At 40.4% G+C, this 23,067-nt stretch overlaps 1 protein-coding gene across 3 annotated transcripts; it reads right to left on the bottom strand.

Moving 5' to 3' along the window:
- Window positions 1-248: 248 nt before the first annotated feature.
- LTV1 (LTV1 ribosome biogenesis factor) lies at window positions 249-21,142 on the bottom strand. 3 transcript variants are annotated; one of them, XM_004044780.5, is made up of 11 exons: window positions 20,573-21,142; window positions 19,435-19,566; window positions 17,821-17,994; window positions 13,809-13,896; window positions 6,575-6,716; window positions 6,012-6,267; window positions 3,466-3,593; window positions 1,809-1,948; window positions 1,166-1,218; window positions 776-976; window positions 249-645 (listed from the first exon to the last, which is right to left on the bottom strand). In XM_004044780.5, the coding sequence occupies exons 1-11, from the start codon at window positions 20,573-20,575 to the stop codon at window positions 535-537; spliced, it is 1,428 nt and encodes a 475-aa protein (XP_004044828.3). In that variant the 5' UTR covers window positions 20,576-21,142; the 3' UTR covers window positions 249-534. The 3 variants fall into 3 exon arrangements, with proteins under 3 accessions (XP_004044828.3, XP_055247348.1, XP_018885653.1); XM_055391373.2 differs by having other exon boundaries at window positions 20,407-20,729; XM_019030108.4 differs by lacking the exons at window positions 13,809-13,896; window positions 17,821-17,994; window positions 19,435-19,566; window positions 20,573-21,142 and having other exon boundaries at window positions 6,436-6,716.
- Between the last annotated feature and the right edge of the window lie 1,925 nt (window positions 21,143-23,067).

The following is a 23,067-nucleotide window of genomic DNA, read 5'->3' as shown; positions in this document are numbered from 1 at the left end:
GTCCTTTGTATACAGCAAGGGAAAACTTAGCTTCCTAACAGTGGAACCTTCTCAGAAAAACTCATCTTACACTAAACAGAATAAAGTCAGCATTTCAAAATTGAGTTTAACCAGGCCACTTTTCTATTTACAGTAAATTAAACCATGTAATTCCTGAAAAGGCGTGGAGAGGATTCAAAGAAACATTTGAAAACATCTGCAAAAAACAACTATGACAACCATACAAATAAATGAATACACCAATTCCATTCACGTTATGAAGATATTTTCCTTTAATTTATCCAAACATTTCACATTCATGAAGTCATTTATTTCAGAGCAAATGTAAGCTTATAATATTAAAAATTAAAATATTACAATATTTACAAGATGGTTGGCAGGGAACACTTACTAGTATAAAAATAATACAAATATTGTATTTTCCTCTTATCTGCCAGTAAAAATGGCAAACAGTTTTGTCTTTCTGAAGTTTCTAGTCGATGACTAAAGACGAGGAGCCCCTAATAAAGTGCCTTGCCCTGTATGCTCCACTGTCTATAGCTTTAGACCCTCAACATTCTTCTTCAAGTTCAGCAGCTCTTTTTCTTGCCTTCTTTTCTCCAGTTTAAATGCTAATTTGTTAGCTTTCTTCTCCACTCTTCGTTCCTGTTATAAGTACAAGAATATACTTGTATTATTCACATCTTTAAACTGATACAGACTGCTTTTACAAAATTCCCCTAATTTCCCCTCCACCAGCTCTTTGTAAATCCCACATTTTAAAAATATATTTTACCTTGCGCTCTTCTTTTATAGCTTGCTTTCTTGCTCTTTTATCTTCTTTGCTTTCATTTTTAGAACGTAGCTGAGTTGATACTTTAGGAAGATCACTGCCATTAATCATCTGTATTCTTTCAGTTTGCTTTGCTGTGAGTCCTTTCTTTGGTAAGACATTGAGAGGTATTCCTGTTTTAGAAGATATTCGAATTTGTTTGGGCTGAAATACAGATAAAATGGTACTAGAGTTACTTCTCATTCCTATTAAAAAATAGCTCATTAATGACATACTGTTGATGCTTTTTCTAATATCACTCTAGCCACAAAGGTAAAAAGTTACTGTGCGAAAATGTGCACTCTATTTTTTATGCACCGCATCCTTCAAATAGCTCAGCACACTAGGACTTACCTTTGGTTGATACTTGATAAGCTGTGGATGGTTATATAAATTTGAGTATGTACCTAAACAAATAAAAGTCATGTATCAGTAAGCATGTTTTCAGTTCCACAAAGCATTACTGAATTCCTACTATATTTCTGACCTTGTGTTTTCATAGTGCAAAATAACACTGGAGTCTCTGATCAATGTTTTATAAATTGCTTACAACTCAGTATTGGAATATTACTCTTTCCAAATAATTTTTCACAAATTTCCTAAAAGCCTCTTATTAAAATACATGTATTTTTTCAAAGTTGATATATGTTTTTTTTAGACAGAGTTTTGCTCTTGTTGCCCAGGTTGGAGTGCAATGGCGTGATCTCGGCTCATTGCAACCTCTGCCTCCCAGGTTCAAGCTATTCTCCTGCCTCAGCCTCTCGAGCAGCTGGGAGTACAGTTGCCTGCCACCATGCCTGGCTAATTTCTGTATTTTTAGTAGAGACGGGGTTTCACCATGTTGGCCAGGCTGGTCTTGAACTCCTGACATCAGGTGATCCACCCGCCTCGGCCTCCCAAAGTGCTGGGATTACTACAGGCGTGAGGCACCGCACCCAGCCTAAAGTTGATATACTTTAATACTTAAAAATTACTATCATAAAGTGAATATACTTACTACAAATAGATTCACAATCCCACTTCTCTTTGGCTTCTTCAAGGACTACAGTAATCATTTCTTCCTCCTCAGACTCATCAAGCTCATTCATTGGCAGGTCTTGATCCTCCAAGGGTTCAAGGGTATTCAATTTTACACAACTTTTAGACGAGTTTTTAAAAGTGAAGACCAAGAGGGGGAAAAATGACCTATTATTATACTATGTCACTAGAACTGCAATTTTTAGCTGTGGAAAAACCAATGTTTTAAATGCACATATTCCAGTGACCCATCCGTTATCTTCTGGTCAAACTCTGTTCTACCCAGCCCTGCCTCTTCCCTCCAGTGAGTTTTGGACATTCACTCGGCTGATAGGAAGGTAACATCTAGCTGTGTCTTTCCAAGGCAGCTTCCTAAGAAAACAGGTTTTTAAAGCCTAAAAAAGCATAACTCATCTGTCTCTGCAAAGTATTCAAATATTTCACTCAAACTATATAGCTTCTTTTTCTGCTATGGGATCTATATATTATAGTGATCATGGAACATCAGACCTTTCTAGCTGATTTGAACACTTCATCAGTTTCTCTCAGAGAAGAGTCAGCTTGATGTGGATGCTGATTTGCCAAAATAACTGGCTGGTCAGTTCCGCTAATCCAGCTGGAGAGACAAATTCTTGTCTTTCCACGAGACGTAAATACCTACTTCTCAGAACACCTGGCATTTCAGAAAGATGAAAAGAGCGTATACTTGGAATAATTCTTCAGCCCAAAAGACTAGAAACATGATCTTATTTTCCAAGGGGAATGTGTCCATTTCTTTTTTTTTTTTTTGAGACAGAGTCTCACCCTGTCACCCGGGCTGGAAGCAGTGGTGCTATCTCAGCTCACTGCAACCTCTGCCTTCCAGGTTCAAGTGATCCTGTCTCAGCCTCCCAAATAGCTGGGATTACAGGTGTACACCACCACGCCCAGCCTGTCCTTATATTTCACACCCTAATAATATTCATGCTTCTATCAAAACAAAACTTTTAAGCAAAATAAAGTAAAAAAAAATTAAAAATTGGCTGGGCGCAGTGGCTCAGACCTATAATCCCAGCACTTTGGGAAATCGAGGCAGGCATATTACATGAGGTCAAGAGTTTGAGACCAGCCTGGCCAACATGGTGGAACCCCGTCTCTACTAAAAATACAAAAATTAGCTGGGCATAGCGGCGTGCACCTGTAATCACATCTGCTCAGGAGGCTGAGGCAGGAGAATCACCTGAACCTGGGAGGTGGAGGTTGCAGGTGAGCTGGGCAACAGAGCAAGACTCCGTCTCAAAAAAAAAAAAAAATTTAATAAACAAATACACATTCTACCATGACTCTTCTCCAGTCAAAGATACGGAGAAAGTGGCTCCTCGTATATTCCCATTACATTCTACTTCAGAACATTTAACACCAAAATGTAGGCAAAACAATGAGCTATACATGAGCCAAAGTTTATGGAAAATGTACCACTTTCTTTTCTCCCCCCTATCTTTTTTTTTCCCTTTTCTTTTTTCCTTTTTCATTTTCTTAATATGGATTTTGACTAGGTTAATTTTTTCCTCAATTCAGTTATACTATAGACCTTTCATTGGAATTTTTTCTTTTTTAAAAAAAAGAACAGCTAAACAAGGAAAGAAAAGTCACTATACTTCTCTGCCTTCTCTTTATAGTAGTCATTCAAAACTTCCTGTAAGCGATTGCTGTCCACTTGAATAGAACCTTCCAATTCTGCATTATCCAGAGCTCCAATTTCATCATCATCATATTGCTCATAAAACTTGAATATAAACAGAGAAAAGATACCATGAAAAGCAAATGTACTCAGTAAGACTACACACTTAAAAATTTTTTTACATTAACTTTATTCTTACACAATAGTTATTCAGGTACTATCAAAATTACCATTAAAATATCAGTAGGGATTTAACGCAACAATAGGATGTGGAAGATATTTCTGCTCAGTACTTTAAGACTTACATTTAGACTAAAAATAGGCTTCCATTTAACATGTAAATGAAAGGCATTATTCCACTCAGCTTGGAGAACAAAATGCTAGGCAGCACAGATTACGTCAGAACATTTTTGAAGATACTTTTTCTTTTTTTTAAGTATCTCACTGTCTCCCAGCCTGGAGTACAGTGGCGTGATCATAGTTCACTGCAGCCTCAAACTCTCAGGCTCAAGCAATCTTCCCACCTCAGCCTCTCAAGCAGCTGGGACCACAGGCACGTGCCACCATACCAGGCCATTTTATTTATTTTTTTAAATAGAAACAGGGTCTGCACTGCCCAAGACAGTCTCAAACTCCTAGGCTCAAGTGATCCATCTGCTTCGGCCTCCCACAGTTCTGAGATTATAGGCACGAGACACTATGCCTAGACTGAAGATATTTTCATATTCCTTAGTTATGCAAACTAAAAGATTGTGCAACTGAAAATTCTCCTACTAATGTATATATTTGTTCTTGTTTAGACAATAATTACTATATTATGCAAATGGTGTTGACACTGTTAAGCTTTGACAAAGAGTAAATGGGGGGGATATATCTCCTGAAGAGTGAGATTTGTAGCAACAGTTTGTTTCTCCCTCAAGAGAAGAGGGAAAATAGTATTAGGTGAGAAGGTAGCAAGGTAAGAGCCTTTATTTTAGATTCACCTTGAAGGCAACTATTCCTTCATTCATTTATCATTTATGGAACACTTTAAACTTCTATTACATGCCAAGACACCATTTTAGGCTTTTGGATGTATCCGTCAGCAAAATACAAAGAACTCTCTGCCCTTGGGGAATTCACATTCTAATCCGAGACAAATCTATATATAACATACATAATAAAGCACAACATTAGAGATGATGTTAGGAGGTGTTATGTGCTACAGAACAAACAACAGGATAGGTGGGATTAAAAACCTGTATAAACAGTCTATAGGTTGGGATTATAAACCCTGGAGCTAATCTGTTACAACAGAACCAAATACAGTATATGAAAATACAAGCTTTCAAAAGTGTCTTATACTCTACTTCCATTCTGTTCCTCAGTGTTAGTTATGTCTGAAAACACCAGATGAGAAATGGAAAGAAATGGAATTTTGATGTGCTCAATCAGGCCAATACTTCAGAAATATAGCATCTTATGGATTACTGTTGAAGAAATTCAGAATCAGGATGTCAGAATTCAAGGGGGAAAATAAGAACGTTTGATCAGCCAACTCCTTTTGACCTACACACGTTCTTTCCAGAATCAAAACTAGGGTGACTGGCCTCATAGAATACGTAAAGGGAAAACGACAATAACTAAGGTGCTTTTATGCTCTGTTTTAATAAAGAGATACACTCTTTTCAACACTCAAAAGTTTTAGCTTTGGGTCCCAATCTCTCTTTTTAAAAAATAAAAAAATAAAAATAACAAAAAAAACAAGGCACACAGCAAGGCGCCTAACATCTACTTAGCTCGCGGGTGGATCAGCTGACTTGGCCAGAGGATGGTCCAGTTTCCAGATCAACCTCAACCCGCTCGGCTTCGTCAAGGTCCTCGAGTGGACTGCTTCTATCTTTAGACTCACCTTGAAGCAAACTATTCCTTCATTCATTTATCATTTATGGAACACTTTAAACTTCTACTACATGCCAAGACACCATTTTAGGCTTTCAGATGTATCGTGAGCAAAATATAAAAAACTCTCTGCCCTTGGGGGATTCACATTCTAATCTGAGACAAATCTATATATGACATACATAATAAAGAAGCACAACATTAGAGATGATGAGAGTTTAAGGGCCACTTCTGGGGGTTTTAAGGGCCAAACAGAAACTCAAGTGAGTTGTCCTACCACAGTTACTGAGAATAAAACTATTACAGCTACTTTTGGTTATCCATTCAGGTTGAATGAGGCATCATTTGAGCCACCTCCTGGTGTAAGCGTGTGATGTAAATTGGAAAAGTCACATCCTCCTAAGCAATTACTCTTCTTCTGAACAGTTCTATGCTCCCTTTGCAGTCTTTGTGCTCCTGTACTGCACTGATACCCTTCTGCTTTATGCTGGCTACACGAACCTATAGCTGGATAGTTGTAAACTTCCTATGATTGACTTTGTGGTTGGTGAGCACTTCAACCTGGGCTAAAGCTGACAGGTATTTAAAAAAAAAAATTTATCATAAGATAGTACTAAAGCATCCCTTATGTGGGGACCTTACCTTCTCAAACCTCTCATCATGTAGGGTCAGCTGTTCATTTCTCCTCATGACTGAGGAAGTCATCGAATACTCCGTGAAGCGACTTTTTGTTTCCTCACTCCAGAATAAGTGATCTGCTATAGCTCCGTGAGTTTTTCCGGGCACAGACATATGATCTTCATCTGACAATAGGCCTGCAGAGTCATAGTCATCATTGCTATCTCCCTTCTCATCATCCACATCTTCCCACTCGCTGTCATCTTCATTCTCAGATTTCCTAAAGTAAAGGTCATAAATTACCTACCAAAACAACTTAAAAAGTAACAGAACAAAACCACTTTACACAAGTAAAATTGGAAGGTATTTCAGGAAGGGTTCTTGTCTAGGCAGGAAGAGTGAGGGTGTTTGATCAATCTGGTTTGGTAGGAAAAGCAATGAATCTCACATTTTCTGCTCTAAAATACAGAAGTCTCAGATTAAATGCTCTTGAAGGTCTCTTCCAACTGTAACGTTCTATGGTTACCATCCCACTGAAGCAGTAACACTTAGGTCATCATCTCTGCTTTGAAACAAACCACACATACTGTATATCCATTCCCTCTTCCTCTCCTGTTGCCTTATTGGCCTGAAGAATAAAGTCATCCTCAAGCAGATTATCTGGATCATCAAAGTCAAAATCATCATCAAGAGCTGCAACAATGTCAGGATCAAAATCCAGTCGAGGTCCTAGAAGGAAAACAAAAATTGAGCAATAATTCCCAAGACAGCAACAATTCATTCACTTAACTCACAATATAAGGACCTATGATAGCAAGAGTCTATTAATATATTGAGGATAAAAGAATGATTAAGAACTAAGTTCAGTCTAGTGAAGAATAAAGAATGACCACTCCAAGACAAAAAAAGGAAACAAAATGCTGCCTCAGCCCTAGTCAGGGGCTTATAAATAAAACTCCCATCTTCCTGGGACAGAGCACCTGGGGGAAGCGGCGGCTGTGGGCACAGCTTCAGCAGACTCAAACGTTCCTGCCTGCCGGCTCTGAAGAGAGCAGCGGATCTCCCGGCACAGTGCTCGAGCTCTGCTAAGGGACAGACTGCCTCCTCAAGTGGGTCCCTGACCCCTGTGCCTCCTGCTTGGGAGACACCTCCCATCAGGGGTCAACAGACACCTCATAGAGGAGAGCTCTGGTTGGCATCTGGCGGGTAACCCTCTGGGACAAAGCTTCCAGAGGAAGGAACAAGCAGCAATCTTTGCTGTTCTGCAGCCTCTGCTGGTGATACCCAGGCAAACAGGGACTGGAGTGGACCTCCAGCAAACTCCAGCAGACCTACAGCAGAGGGGTCTGACTGTTAGAAGTAAACCTAACAGAAAGGAATAGCATCAACATCAACAAATAGGACGTCCACACAGAAACCCCATCCAAAGGTCACCAACAACAATGACCAAAGGTAGATAAATCCAAGAAGATGAGGAAAAACCAGCACAAAAAGGCTGAAATTTCCAAAAACCAGAATGCCTCTTCTCTTCAAAGGATCACAACTCCTCGCCGGCAAGGGAACAAAACTGGACGGAGAATGAGTTTGATGAACTGACAGAAGTATGCTTCAGAAGGTGGGTAGTAACAAACTCCTTGGAGCTAAAGGAGCATGTTCTAACCCAACGCAAGGAAGCTAAAAACCTTGAAAAAAGGTTACAGGAATTGCTAACTAGAATTACCAGTTTAGAGAAGAACATAAATGACCTGATGGAGCTGAAAAACACAGCAAGGGAACTTTGTGAAGCATACACAAGTATCAATAGCCGAATTGATCAAGTGGAAGAAAGGATATCAGCGAATGAAGATCAACTTAATGAAATAAAGCGTGAAGACAAGATTAGAGAAAAAAGAATGAAAAGGAACAAACAAAGCCTCCAAGAAATATGGGACTATGTGAAAAGACCAAATCTCTACGTTTGATTGGTGTACCTGAAAGTGATAGGGAGAATGGAACCAAGTTGAAAAACACTCTTCAGGATATTATCCAGGAGAACTTACCCAACCTAGCAAGAGAGGCCAACATTCAAATTCAGGAAACACAGAGAACACCACAAAGATACTCCTCGAGAAGAGCAACCCCAAGACACATAATCGTCAGATTCACGAAGGTTGAAATGAAGAAAAAAATGTTAAGGGCAGCCAGAGAGAAAGGTCGGGTTACCCACAAAGAGAAGCCCATCAGACTAACAGTGGATCTTTTGGCAGAAACCGTACAAGCCAGAACAAAGTGGGGGCCAATACTCAACATTCTTAAAGTAAAGAATTTTCAACTTAGAATCTCATATCCAGCCAAATTAAGTTTTATAAGTGAAGGAGAAATAAAATCCTTTCCAGATAAGCAAATGCTGAGAGATTTTGTCACCACCAGGCCTGCCTTACAAGAGCTCCTGAAGGAAGCACTAAATATGGAAAGGAAAAACTGGTACCAGCCACTGCAAAACATACCAAACAGTAATACTATGAAGAAATTGCATAAACTAATGGGCAAAATAACCAGCTAGCATCATAATGACAGAATCAAACTAACACATTACAATATTAACCTTAAATGTAAATGGGCTAAATGCCCCAATTAAAAGACACAGACTGGCAAATTGGATAAAGAGTCAAGACCCATCAGTGTGCTGTATTCAGGAGACCTATCTCACGTGCAAAGACGCACACAGACTCAAAATAAAGGAATGGAGGATATTTACCAAGCAAATGGAAAGCAAAAACAGCAAGGGTTGCAATCCTAGTCTCTGGTAAAACAGACTTTAAACCAACAAAGATCAAAAAACACAAAGAAGGGCATTACATAATAGTAAAGGGAACAATGCAACAAGAAGAGCTAACTACCCTAAATATATATGCACCTAATACAGGAGCACCCAGATTCATAAAGCAAGTTCTAAGAGACCTACAAAGAGACTTAGACTCCCACACAATAATAATGGGAGACTTTAACACCCCACTGTCAATATTAGACAGATCAACGAGACAGAAAATTCACAAGGATCTTCAGGACTTGAACTCAGCCCTGGACCAAGCAGACCTAATAGACAGTGACATAACTCTCCACCCCAAAACAACAGAATATACATTCTTCTCAGCACCACATTGCACTTATCCTAAAATTGACCACATAATTGGAAGTAAAACACTCCTCAGCAAATGCAAAAGAATGGCAATCATAACAAACAGTCTCTCAGACCACACTGCAATCAAATTAGAACTCAGGATTAAGAAATCCACTCAAAAATGCACAACTACTTGGAAACTGAACAACCTGCTCCTGAATGACTACTGGCTAAATAACAAAAATAAGGTAGAAATAAATAAGTTCTTTGAAACCAATGAGAAAAAAGACACAACATACCAGAATCTCTGGGACACAGCTAAAGCAGTGTTTAAGGGGAAATTTATAGCACTAAATTCCCACAGGAGAAAAGCAGGAAAGATCTAAAATCGACACCCTAACATCACAATTAAAAGAAGTAGAGAAACAAGAGCAAACAAATTCAAAACCAAGTAGAAGACAAGACATAACTAAAACACAGCAGAACTGAAGGAGATAGAGACACGAAAACCCTTCAAAAAAACCAATGAATCCAGGAGCTGGTTTTTTGAAAAGATTAACAAAATAGATAGACTGCTAGCCAGACTAATAAAGAAGAAAAGAGAGAAGAATCAAATAGACACAATAAAAAATGATAAAGGGGATATCACCACCGATCCCACAGAAATACAAATTACCATCAGAGAATACTATAAACACCTCTATGCAAATAAACTAGAAAATCTAGAAGAAATGGATAAATTCCTGGACACATACACCCTCCCAAGGCTAAATCAGGAAGAAGTGGAATCCCTGAACAGACCAATAACATGTTCTGAAATAGAGGCAGCAATAGCCTAACAACCAAAAGAGAAGCCCAGGACCAGACAGATTCACAGCCAAATTCTACCAGAGGTACAGAGAGGAGCTGATACCATTCCTTCTGAAACTATTCCAAACAATAGAAAAAGAGGGACTCCTCTCTAACTCATTTTATGAGGCCAGCATCATCCTGATACCAAAACCTGGCAGAGACACAACAAAAAAAGAAAATTTCAGGCCAATATCCCTGATGAACATCAATGCGAAAATCGTCAATAAAAAACTGGCAAAACGAATCCAAAAGCACATCAAAAAGCTTATTCACCACAATCAAGTCAGCTTCATCCCTGGGATGCAAGGCTGGTTCAACGTAATCCATTACATAAACAGAACCAATGACAAAAACCACATGATTATCTCAATAGATGCAGAAAAGGCCTTTGATAAAATTCAACACCCCTTCATGCTAAAAACTCTCAATAAACTAGGTATTGATGGAACATATCTCAAAATAATAAGAGCTATTTATGACAAACCCTCAGCAAATATCATACTGAATGGGCAAAAGCTGGAAGCATTCCCTTTGAAAACTGGCACAAGACAAGGATGCCCTCTCTCACCAATCCTATTCAACACAGTATTGGAAGTTCTGGCCAGGGCAATCAGGAAAGAGAAAGAAATAAAGGGTATTCCAATAGGAAGAGAGGAAGTCAAATTGTTTCTGTTTGCGGATAACATGACTGTCTATTTAGAAAATCCCATCATTTCAGCCCAAAATCTCCTTAAGCTGGTAAGCAACTTCAGCAAAGTCTCAGGATACAAAATCAATGTGCAAAAATCACAAGCATTCCTATATACCAATAATAGACAAACAGAGAGCCAAATCGTGAGTGAACTCCCATTCACAATTGCTACAAAGAGAATAAAATACCTAGGAATCCAACTTACAAGGGATGTGAAGGACCTCTTCAAGGAGAACTACAAACCACTGCTCAAAGAAATCAGAGGGGACACAAACAAATGGAAAAACATTCCATGCTCATGGATAGGAAGAATCAATATCATAAAAATGGCCATACTGCCCAAAGTAATTTACAAGATAATCCTAAGCAGAAAGAACAAAGCTGGAGGCATCACACTACCTGACTTCAAACTATACTACACAGCTACAGTAATCAAAACAGCATGGTACTGGTACCAAAACAGATATATAGACCAATGGAACAGAACAGAGGCCTCAGAAATAACACCACACATCTACAGCCATCTGATCTTTGACAATCCTAACAAAAACAAGCAATGGGGAAAGGATTCCGTATTTAATAAATGGCATTGGGAAAACTGGCTAGCCACATGCAGAAAACTGACACTGGACCCCTTCTTTACACCTTATACAAAAATTAACTCAAGATGGATTAAAGACTTCAACGTAAGACCTAAAACCATAAAAACTCTAGAAGAAAACCTAAGCAATACCATTCAGGATATAGGCATGGGCAAAGACTTCTTGACTAAAACATCAAAAGCAATGGCAACAAAAGCCAAAATTAACAAATGGGATCTAATTAAATTAAAGAGCTTCTGCACAGCAAAAGAAACTACCATCAGAGTCAACAGGCAACCCACACAATGGGAGAAAATTTTTGCAATCAATCCATCTGACAAAGGGCTAATATCCAGAATCTACAAAGAACTTAAATTTACAAGAAAAAAACAAACAACCCCATTGAAAAGTGGGCAAAAGATAGGAACAGATATTTCTCAAATGAAGACATTTATGCAGCCAACAAACATGAAAAAAAGCTCATCATCACTGGTCATTAGAGAAATGCAAATCAAAACCACAATGATACCATCTCACGCCAGTTAGAATGGCAATCATTAAAAAGTCAGGAAACAACAGATTCTGGAGAGGATGTGGAGAAACAGGAATGCTTTTATGTTGTTGTTGGGAGTGTAAATTAGTTCAACCATTGTGGAAGACAGTGTGGCGATTCCTCAAGGATCTAGAACCAGAAATACCATTTGACCCAGCAATCCCATTACTGGGTATATACCCAAAGGATAATAAATCATTCCACTATAAAGACACATGCACGCATAGGTTTATTGTAGCACTGTTCACAATAGCAAAGACTTGGAACCAACTTAAATGCCCATCAATGATAGACTGGATAAAGAAAATGTGGCACATATACACCATGGAATACTATGCAGCCATAAAAAAGGACACGTTCATGTCCTCTGCAGGGACATGGATGAAGCTGGAAACCATCATTCTCAACAAACCAACACAAGAACAGAAAACCAAACACTGCATGTTCTCACTCATAAGTGGGAGTTGAACAATGAGAACACATGGACACAGGGAGGGGAACATCACACACTGGGGCCTGTTGGGTGATGGGGGCCTAGGGGAGGGATAGCATTAGGAGAAATGCCTAATGTAGATGATGGGTTGATGGGTGCAGCAAACCACCATGACGTGTATACCTACGTAACAAACCTGCACATTCTGCACATATATCCCAGGACTTAAAGTATAATTTAAAAAAAAAAATGAAAAAAGAAATGATGCTTCTCCTTTTAATATCCACTGGTAAAAATAATGTTCCATTATACATCTATAATGTTTAACTTCGTCTAGCATAATTCAAAGCTTTTGTCTGCAAGAAGAAACTGGGCTTTAAATTCACCTGTTAAAAATAACTCAAATGAACAATTTTTAGACTGTTATACTTTCAGTATTTTCTGACTTTGAGATTTTAATACCTACCTACCTGTTTCTTCAGATATGTTCTTCCATCTATAAATATACTAGGCTGACTCTGGGCACACTGCTTAGGACTTAGCCCTGCTCCACAAGGAGCAGAAAATGAAAACAAAAAACTCAAGTTCAAGAAAAACTTTCAACTCCAAATTTATCATCTGACATGGCCTCCAACACCCTCTGCTACATGGCCATTACTTAACCCTCCGGCCTCATTTCTTTTTAATCCATACCCTTCCTTCTGGGCAGGCTAAAATGTGTATAGTTACCTATATTCACGTTCTCTTGCCTTAGGACATACAGTCCTCTGTCTGGAACATCCTCTAGTCCCCACCCCTCCCCCTCCTTCTTCCACCTACCTAACTTTTACTTAAGAAACAAACTAGATATCACCTTCTTTAGAAAGCCTTGCCCAACCCTGTGAGGCTGGGTTTGGTGCTACTCACCCCACTAGTAATATCCTTCTATACTGTAATTTATCATTTATTGTTTATTTTTCCAAAATGAGGTAAATTCTTGGGTCAGAGACTATGCTTTATTCTGTTTTAACCCAAGGCCCTGCCACACAGACAGTGGCAACTCAAAAATCTGTAGAATAAATTAATTAATGAATGCCACAGGACAGGTGTTAGTTAATAATTAAGGCAACTTAGGAGAAAATACCAACACCACTTCTGTGGACTTTTGTGTTTGTTCTGAAATACAGTGTTGGTACTACAAATTAAAAATAAAAAATTTCCCCCAATATATGTGTAGATGGCAAAATGAACTTCCATAAAAATACCTGTATGCTCTGGGGAGAAATTCTGAAAAACAGATTATTTTTCAAAATTACACTACAAGTAACGAATAATGAATACCACTATCTTCGCAAGAGGTTATGTGAAGGTTACAATTCCCCTAACTAGATTACCAAGAATAGTCTCCCCACTTTCCTCTCCAAACAGGAACTCAAAAGATATAAGGATTTGATGGTAGGAATACAAAAACACAAAGATCGCATTCATCCCTTCCTAATAATCCCTGATCTGAATTCCAGACATATCTCAATTGTTTCAATACTTTACTGGGGATAGAAAAATCCCACATCATTTCTTTATGTTTTGCAAAATACATCTATCCATATGAAAAGATAAAGCAATTAAAAATACCTGAAACTGGAGCTGCTTTATTTAACAATCCAACATCTTCCTCAAACTCTGAAGCAAACACTGATGAAGGCAACTTAATTCCAGTGCTCTTGAAAAAGAAATTGCACAATGGTTAGGTTTATTTGGAAATTCTTCTTAACTAGTGTACTGGGTTGAAGTCCCCCCCAAATCAATGTCCATCCAGAACCTTAGACTGACCATATTTGAAATAGGTTCCTCTCAACTATAATAAGATGAGGTCTTACTGGACCATGGTCCTATAACGAGACCACATGAAGACAGAGACTCACAGGGGAGAATGCCATGTGCAGATGACAGCAGACTGGAGTGAGGCCTCTATAAGGCAAGGAATTCCAAGGAATGATCACCAGTAAACTTCGGAAGTTAGGAATGAGCCATTCAACAGCCTCTCCCTCTAAGCCCCCAAGAAAAAAACCAAACCTGCTGATACCTTCATTTCAAACTTCTGACCTCCAGAACCATGAAGGAAGAAATTTCTGTTGTTTTAAGTCACCTAGTTTGTGGTAATTTGTTACTGCAGTCCTAGGAAACTATTACAACTACATTCTGTGTTCTCTCACCTGTGCTCCAGGTTGTATATACGTTAAACAGGTATATTCCATTATAAACCCAAAAGTAACTCTCTATAACACATCACAATGCTTTCTCTAGCAAATTATTCCATTTATCCCTCAGATCCCATAAGGTATCACCATGTTTTACCAAAAGAACGAAAACTAGGAAAGTTTAAATGGCCCACCTGCCTGAGAATGATCAGTAAGTGAGATTCTGGGATTCAAATCCCAGAGTTTCTTAACTCCACTTGCCTGAAATTTCAAAACAAAATTAAACTTTTTCCTCTTAAACTAGAGATAATGTCCTAATCTCTAGTAATGGCACAGCCCTTGTATGAATTGGCTATCTTAAATCCTCGGGTGGTTATAAATCATTTTGCTCTGTCCTATGTCCCCTTGAAATCTCTTACATACAGTGACTTCACTCTATTCTTTGGGGCATCACCTTATTTATAGTTAACCAAAACATAAATGACTGCAACCGCTCATATGGCTAGTCTATATCTAGTACAACCTTCATACCCACGGCGAGATTAAGCTCCTTTAATAGTTTTTCATGTGACCTTCTTGAGTTTCTGACAGGTCTCAATTTTTCACTCTGTATTTAAGGCCCTGGTTCTCAAGGACCTATAAAATCAAGGCCTACCCTGCGTATCCAAATTTCTCAGTTATTCTATATGACCATGCAAATCAAGTTCATTCCTCAGTCATGTAATAATGCAAAACACTTTACTTGGCACGCATGTGCCTGACACGGAACCACAGTGCTCACTGTCTCGGCAGCCTGACTGAAAATGTTCCTTCTCCTGTCAACAGTACCCACCGCTTGGTGGCCAGCTCGGTTCCTACCCTCTGAAGCCCTTTCTGATCACTGTCCTAGAACTTCCCTTTGTGTGAACTTCCCGCCTTCTTCACACACTGCAATCTACTTAAACATGTGCTTGCTAGCCTACATTCTCTGACTGGTTCTTATGCTTGTTTCCTCTCCCTGACCAAACAGTTGATAACGTGAGGACAACCACCATGTGTTATTTATCTCTGTGCACCTCACCACCTACCCTATCCTCAGCCCAGGAGGAGGCACAAAGCTGGAATGTGCATCCTCATTGGCTCACTGAGAAAGCTCTCTGAATTGGAAGCCTCTGAGGAGCATGAGTAAAGGCTACATATGGCAGTGTACACACAGCAAGATGTTATGGCTTCCAAAATGAGTTTCTCAGTAGCACAAACATGGGCAAAGATGTTATTTTGCTGTAGAGTATATTTTTAAGAAAACAGCTTTACTAAGACATCATTCACATACAATTCACTTAAAGTGTACAATTTAATGTTTTTTAAGGATATTACATTATTAATTACTTAAAATTGTAGTAAAATCTACATAGTCTTTTAGGTTTTTAAAAAGGTACCTTTGTGATATTTATCCTTAGAAGTTTGGGGTTAAACACAAGGTCAGTTTGTGTTAAATGAATTTACCTTTGTGAGATATTTTTCAAATCTTGAAAAGTAGTCAAAGAATCACACACACGATTAAGAGTTTAAAGAGAAATTACTGTTTTTAGAGGAGTGCTGTGTTTTCATTGGTTGCAGTAGTTCTCAACTACATGACATTTGCCCAGCTACTTTCCACAACAGCACCACCCTCTTTCTTTCATGTCAAAATCAGGGCCTGCTCAAGCATCAATCATTTCTATACTGCCTTTTTACACTGTCTTACACTGTTTCTAGGGGTTATTCATTATTTCTAATCTACTCGAATTTGGTGGTGTGTTATAAATTAAAGTAAAAAAAGTATATGGGACTAATCCATATTTTTTCATAGCTCTTCAGAAAACCAACCACACTTCTGTTTTTAAATACAATTCAGCTGTCCCTGCAAAGGTCACTGAAGTGTCCATTTAAGAGCCTTATCCTGTTAAAAAGCCAATTAGTGATTGCTTTTACTCAAAATGAATTAAGGATTAAAAGTTAGTCTTGTACGACCGGGCGCGGTGGCTCACGCCTGTAATCCCAGCACTTTGGGAGGCCGAGGCAGGCGGATCACCTGAGGTCGGGAGTTCGAGACCAGCCTGACCAACACGGAGAAACCCCGGCTCTACTAAAAATACAAAATTAGCCAGGCACAGTGCCACATGCCTGCAATCCCAGCTACTAGGGAGGCTGAGGCAGGAGAATCGCTTGAACCCGGGAGGCGGAGGTTGCAGTGAGCCGAGATCGTACCATTGCACTCCAGCCTGGGCAACAGGAGCAAAACTCCGTCTCAACAACAACAACAACAACAACGACAACAACAACAACGACAACAACAGTTAGTCTTGTACCAGTCAATACAAGCCAGGCAAGACTTTACTAAGAATTTTCTCCCTTAGATAAACAAGTTGAGCCACTAAGGAACCCCTTCTCTCCCTCAATAGGTTATAGAAGCAAGTGAGCCAATAAGTCCCTACTACCAATAAAGCCTTGAGGAAGAAGGAATAAAGAAGTTGGTTCTCTATGACAGAGATGTGGTGGGATTTGGGGCGTTACAAAAGAGCCACAACCTAGTTAGTGAACGAGCAGCTGCAGTTATTACCTTTCTTTGGGATGGTATCCTGAAACCTAACCTTTCTGAGTCTCCTTAAGCAACAAGCTATTACCTGTAAGAACTACAATCACATCTTCCCCAAGGAAAGGAATGCCTAGACCATGACAGAATTGGGGAATGAGGAGCAGGGTAAACTGGTGCCCTTTCTATCTCTTACCTTTTGCTTATAAACCTAATGAATGTCTCCTTTTTTTAAAGTGCTAGGTGATATAAAAGTTTCCCACAGGAAAATTTACTCTACATCAAATTAAAAATAAGGTCACGAAGGCATACAACATGGGCATTCTTAACATAAACAGGGGAGAAAACAGAACTTAGACTAACAGCACTAATTTCATATAAACACATACTATCATTTGTCCTGAAAGAGAAGGTATTAAAGTGGACCGAACATTTGTTTACAAGACAGGAACGTTATTATCATCCACTCATTCTGTTCGCTTATGAGTAGCCTGCAGCTTTTACAAAAGTGTTAAAGATCTGAATATTCCACAAAAGTTAAGTCCTATCTTAGAACAAGAGTTTATGATCCTGAAAACAGTTATGTTGTTAACGTGTAGAATGTCAGCTGCTTTTCTCCTATTGAAAAGTGCTGTCTAACATGGCCATGTCTATCTATCAAAAGTTCTGAACCTATAAAAAGGCTGTTACTGTTGACACCTGCCACCAGAGAAGACGTGACCTATTCTCTCCTGATGGTATACACATGCATACACATATATAATTTTAAGTGGAGGCGTGGTCTATCTTTGTGCTCTTCATACGGACACCATTTCTTGCCCCAAACAGATATCTTGATTCAAAAATGATTTCTTCACCTCACTCCCACAATTAAATTGCTGAAAAGCCTTACTGGAATTACTAGCGTTTCTTCTTTCTCCTCTCTCCTGTTGTGTGCACTGAAGGTACTTGAGGGAATAAGCTCTGAAGGCCCAGATGGTTCCTTCAGGTGCTGCAGGTAGTCATAGTCGTCATCAAAGAACACTCCATACTTCCTCTGTTCTGCTCGCCTTTCTTCATTGTCTATCTATAAACGAAATGGAATTAGTACTTTCTTCACTATCTATAAACAAAATGGAATCAGTAAGCCTTCCAAGGATAAGGCATGGGAATATTACAATGAGTACAGCTTTCCAAGTAGGAGGCAGATGGCACATGAACATTTTGGCTGATGGGAAAAAAGACAAAGAATTCTTGACAAACAGGAAACGTACAGCTTCAAAACCAGAGTGCTACATAACATTAAAATGGAATGAAAACATTCATGCTTTTAAAAGGGCAATAAAAATAAATAACAATTGCTCCTTCCACTAGACATTTCTGTGCAACATTTTGAGTCAAGAAACAAACATACAATTTATTTTATCATCTATTTGGAGGGTTATAAGAAAAGACCTGGGGGGCCAGGTGCAGTGGCTCATGCCTATAATCCCAGCACTTTGGGATGCTGAGGTAGGAGGATCACTTGAGCCTAGGAGTTCAAGACCAGCCTGGGCAAAATAGTGAGACCTCGTTTCTACAAAATAATTTTAAAAATTAGCCAGGCCAGGTGGCGTGTGCCTGTAGTACCAGCTACTCCGGAGGCTAAGGTGGGAGGATTGCTTGAGCCCAAGAGGCAGAAGTTGCAGTGAGCTGAGATAGAGCCACTTTGCATGCCAGCCTGGGCAACAGAGATTCGGGCACCTTGAAAGGTAAGTACAATTTCTTGTATTTATATGCAAAAAAACCCTTCTCAACATACAACAAAACTGGCTTTACTGAAAAGCTAAACATGGCCCATGTCCCCCAGTACTCTGTTTCCCAACACTCTGTTTCATAATATCTACACTTAGTAAGTGTCGTGTAACATTAAGAGTCTTAATAAGTAGAGTCTAACATTAAGTCAATCTTTCCCAGGCTCCCTTGCAAAGTTCCCTGAGCTAACCAAGGAGCTCAGAAATTTTACATTTCCTAAGATGAGCAACCAGGAGGCAAAATGCAGTTTGCGGTTACGAAACGGCAGGATCTTAGAGAAAGCACAGTTTGAGCATATATCGGTGCCCTACATAACATCATGCCGCATTGTAGCTGGTGCTTTGGTAAATATTTACCATTATTCTACAAGATTTGCTCATTTAAACATCTCAAATAAAGATCTTTGTCTTCCCAATCAAAATAATGTGAATGATGTAAAAATCACCAACTGTACTGATAATTAACTTATAGATTATTTCCCAGAATATCAGTTATCTGAGAATAACAGCTGGCTAACAATTTATTAAAAACTATTAACATAGCCAGGCGCGGTGGCTCATGCCTGTAATCCCAGCACTTTTGGAGGCCAAACTGGGAGGACTGCTTAAGTCCAGGAGTTCAAGACCAGCCTGGGCAACATGCTAAGACTCTATTTATTTAAAAAAAAAAAAAAAAAAAAAAAAAAAAACCCATTGTCTACCTACAAACTGACTGGCTAAAGAACAGGACCTACTTTTTGTGTGGGCAATAGAACCCTCTGGGGTGCAGTCTCATCTGCTGCTAAAGGATCTCGTTGGCTCCGGTGGACCAAGTGAAAAGACACAGCTTTCTTCTTCTCTATAAAGGGCTTTTTCTTCCTGTGAGGCTTCAAAGGAACAAAATCACAACAATTAATTAAAACAGAACAAAAAGACGGAGAATAATTCCATAGTCCACACATGCATCTTTAGTAGTCATGTTAAAGATACTTTTTAAAAATCTACACTTCTAGGGCAGGCAACATCAGCTGTGTTCTGCAGAATCCATACTTAACCTTCCTTCAACAAACATTCCTTGAGCATCTACTTTGTGCCAGACCTTGTTATGGGAACTGAGAATACAGAAGTGGGAAAGTCAGATAAAAGTCCCTGTTCTTAGCAAGAAAATCAAGATAATTTCCGGTGAAGAAAATATAAGACAGTGACGTGAAAATGCCTTAAAAGCTACTTTACACTGGCTGCTCAGGGAAGGCCCCTGGCCGACTGAACCAGAATGACAAGAAGCCTGCCACAACATAATCTGGAGTAGACAGCTCCACACAGAGCATCTACCAACCAGTAAATAAAATCACGACACAAAAAGCTAAAGTTTAATAAGATCCATCACCTCTTTCTACATTCTTACTTCGCTATTCAATTTTGATTCTCTAAACTGGAAAACCAATTAAGTGGCTTTACTTTGGGCCCAACCTTATGCTCTCCCACAAGTTCCCTTTCTCAGAGAAAACAGACAGGCAGACACCTGCCACTCCAACGCTGAGGGAGACCAGCAGCTCCCTCTGCTCGACCCCAAGAAGCACAAGGTTGCGCGTTTGTGTCGGCAGTCACCAGCTTTTAGTTAACCGAAAGCGCGCAGGGCTGCAGGCTCCCAGGGGTAAAACAAAAAGGCCATTCTCCTCTCCGGGCCACATCCCAGGGAGGCTCGGCGGTGGGAGACTGTAACTTACAAAGAATGCCCAGGGTGGTGAGGGTGGCCCATTTCGGGGTACTGTGCCGCAAGCAGCCTCTGGCATGACCCAGACCAAGGCCGCAGTAGCCAAGGTATTACCGAAAGCAGCCTGGCCTCTGCAAAACCACAGCGCTCGGCCGCCGAAACAAGCAAGGCTTGCTCACCATGCTGCAGCCGCGCGGCGCTCACCCCCAAAAGGGGCGGCGATGACACCCTCGAAGTCCGGCGGGGAGACCAAGGTCCAGCTGAAGGCCGCTTCTGTAGGCCTCACCACACGTGCAGCCCCAGGACCCGGCGATAACGTCACCCAGGCGGCCGTGGAAACGGACCAATCGCCGAGGAGCTGATGGGTCGCGACCGGAAGTTACATAGGCTTGCTGCGTCTCGACGATCGCGAGAAGCCACCGGGAGGTGGGGCTAGCTCGGCTCCCACCCCTGGGCGGGCTGTACTTTTCCGGCCTTTAGTCTCCCGCCGGCGAAAGGGACTCGTAGGGGTCCTTAACGTTGAGGCGCCACAGAGGGGTTTCTGCTTGTGGACGAACCTCCTTTTATAGCTCCCTCTACGGAGACCAGAGGGGACGAATCTAGCATCCCCGTTGACTTGTGTCCCTTACCTATTCCCAACCATAAAAAACAAAGCCGCGGACACGGAAGGGAGGCGACCACCCCGCTGGGGTGCTGGGGTCGCCAAGTTTCAGGTTCCCTCTCCGGGTGGGGGCGGAGTCGGTTGCCGTAGCAACGGAGGCTGGGGCCTTGCCTTTATAGACTGCATCAGACTTGATCAGGTTATATTTTCCACTGTTTCATGAACTGCTTTCATCTGCCCTGTTAACCAAACCCCCGAGACTGTTAACTGTAGAGGCATTTGAACTAATAAAATATATTCAGAATCTCTGGTGTTTGAATGTTAACTTTCTCCCCTTGTTTAAACAAATAGGCTATAAGCACGCATTCTTAGGAAGATTTTAGGCCGGTGTTGGCGTACTCACATAGCTTTTCTTGGACGAAAGTGTGTGGTAAATGCAATCACTTTCATCAGCAGACCTTCTTTTCAAATTTGTTTCCCCCACTTCCCAGTTTCTGGTGACCTCTCAATGAAACTTGAGTTACCTTGGATTGTGTCTTTATGCCGTAGGCATTATCACTGTAAGTATTTGTGGAGTATTATTCTTTTATTACAATAAAAATTACAGAAATAGGCCAGGCGCGGTGGCTCATGCCTGTCATCCCAGCACTTTGGGAGGCCGAAGCGGGTGGATCACCTGAGGTCAGGAGTTCAAGACCAGACTAGCCAACGTGGTGAAACCCCGTCTCTACTAAAAGTACAAAACTTAGCCAGGTGTGATGGCAGGCGCCTGTAATCCCAACTACTTGGGAGGTTGAGGCAGGAGAATAGCTTGAACCCGGGAGGTAGAGGTTGCAGTGAGCTGAGATCATGCCATTGCACTCCAGCCTGGGCGACAAGAGCAAAACTCTGTCTCAAAAATATATATATATATAGAAATAATTTAGGTTAGGACCATAAAACTTGTCTTAGGATATTGCTTTGTAACAGAGATAATACATAGCACTCCTATGTGCCAGAGATTCGTTGTTATTATTTGTTATATAGAATTAAAAGATCCAAGGGGGCAGTTTTCATTTCCTTTCAATCAGTTGTACTTACTGCTGTATCATCAGGGGCCTGACGCATGGGGCATATATGCTCAGTAAGTATTTATTTAAATAAATTAATGTTCTGGCACTTTATCTGAATCACCTAATTTCATCCTCACTGCAACACTATGAAAGAGACGCAATTATCTTCAGCATCTTACACATCCTAAAAATGAGGCAAGAGAAATACAAATTAAGTACTAAGCCCCCCAGCTGACTGAACGGACTCCCTTTTGGCCAAGGGGACCCAGAGTAACCTTGAAAACTGAGTTCTTGCTTTGCCTTGTTATATCCCCTCCCTTACTAACCAGGATCAGGCTTTCTTCCCTAAGGGATAAATAGAAACCATCCCTTTCAAAAGACTCCACCACTGATATCAGCCTGTTGCTGCCCTCCCTTTTTTGCCTAGCAGACTACCCACTATGGAGTGGTTCTGGCCAATCTACGGAGCAGGCACAGTAAGGGTTTTATTGGCCTCTACTTCACCTTTTGACATCAGAGGCTGAAAACTCTTCAGATCATGCTGATGCCCCATTTTTTGTACCTAGGACCCATGAAGGGGCAATGAAGCTCAATTGCACATGTACATGTTTCTCCTTTCATAAATATTCATGATTCCTCCTATAGCTTATTAAATATGTATATTCTGCCACCCTGCTCCCTTTCACTTTGTCCCTCCCTCAGAATGTATGTTTTTGGCTTCAGGCTGGAGGCTACGCTTCCCAGCCTGTCAGGCCACTCTGCAGGCTGAAACCCTTATGCGCCTCATCGTTCTTTAGGTCAAAAGCATAAGAAAGTTACCTTCTGATATGGTTTGGCTGTGTCCCCACCCTGGTTTGGTTGTGTCGCCACCCAAATCTCATCTTGAATCATAGCTCTCATAATTCCCATGTGTTGTGAGACGGACCCAGTGGGAGATAATTGAATCATGGGGGCAGTTTTCCCCATACTGTTCTCATGGTAGTGAATAAGTCTCATGAGGTCTGATGGTTTTGTAAGAGGT

The sequence above is a fragment of the Gorilla gorilla genome, chromosome 5 (assembly GCF_029281585.2).
Source record: "Gorilla gorilla gorilla isolate KB3781 chromosome 5, NHGRI_mGorGor1-v2.1_pri, whole genome shotgun sequence".
Classification (NCBI taxonomy): domain Eukaryota; kingdom Metazoa; phylum Chordata; class Mammalia; order Primates; family Hominidae; genus Gorilla; species Gorilla gorilla.
The sequence above is the reverse complement of the archived record's forward strand: the minus strand, read 5'-3'. Positions and strand labels throughout refer to the sequence as shown.

What these genes read in the sequence shown, in the direction of transcription:
- LTV1 (XM_055391373.2), bottom strand. Translation starts at nt 20,472, where the DNA reads ATGCCAGAGGCTGCTTGCGGCACAGTACCCCGAAATGGGCCACCCTCA. An exon ending in GAAGAGGGAATGGATATACA is followed by an intron (nt 6,268 to 6,574) that starts GTATGTGTGGTT and finishes CCTTTACTTTAG; the next exon opens with GAAATCTGAGAATGAAGATG. An exon ending in TATAAAGAGAAGGCAGAGAA is followed by an intron (nt 1,949 to 3,465) that starts GTATAGTGACTT and finishes CTCGTCTAAAAG; the next exon opens with TTGTGTAAAATTGAATACCC.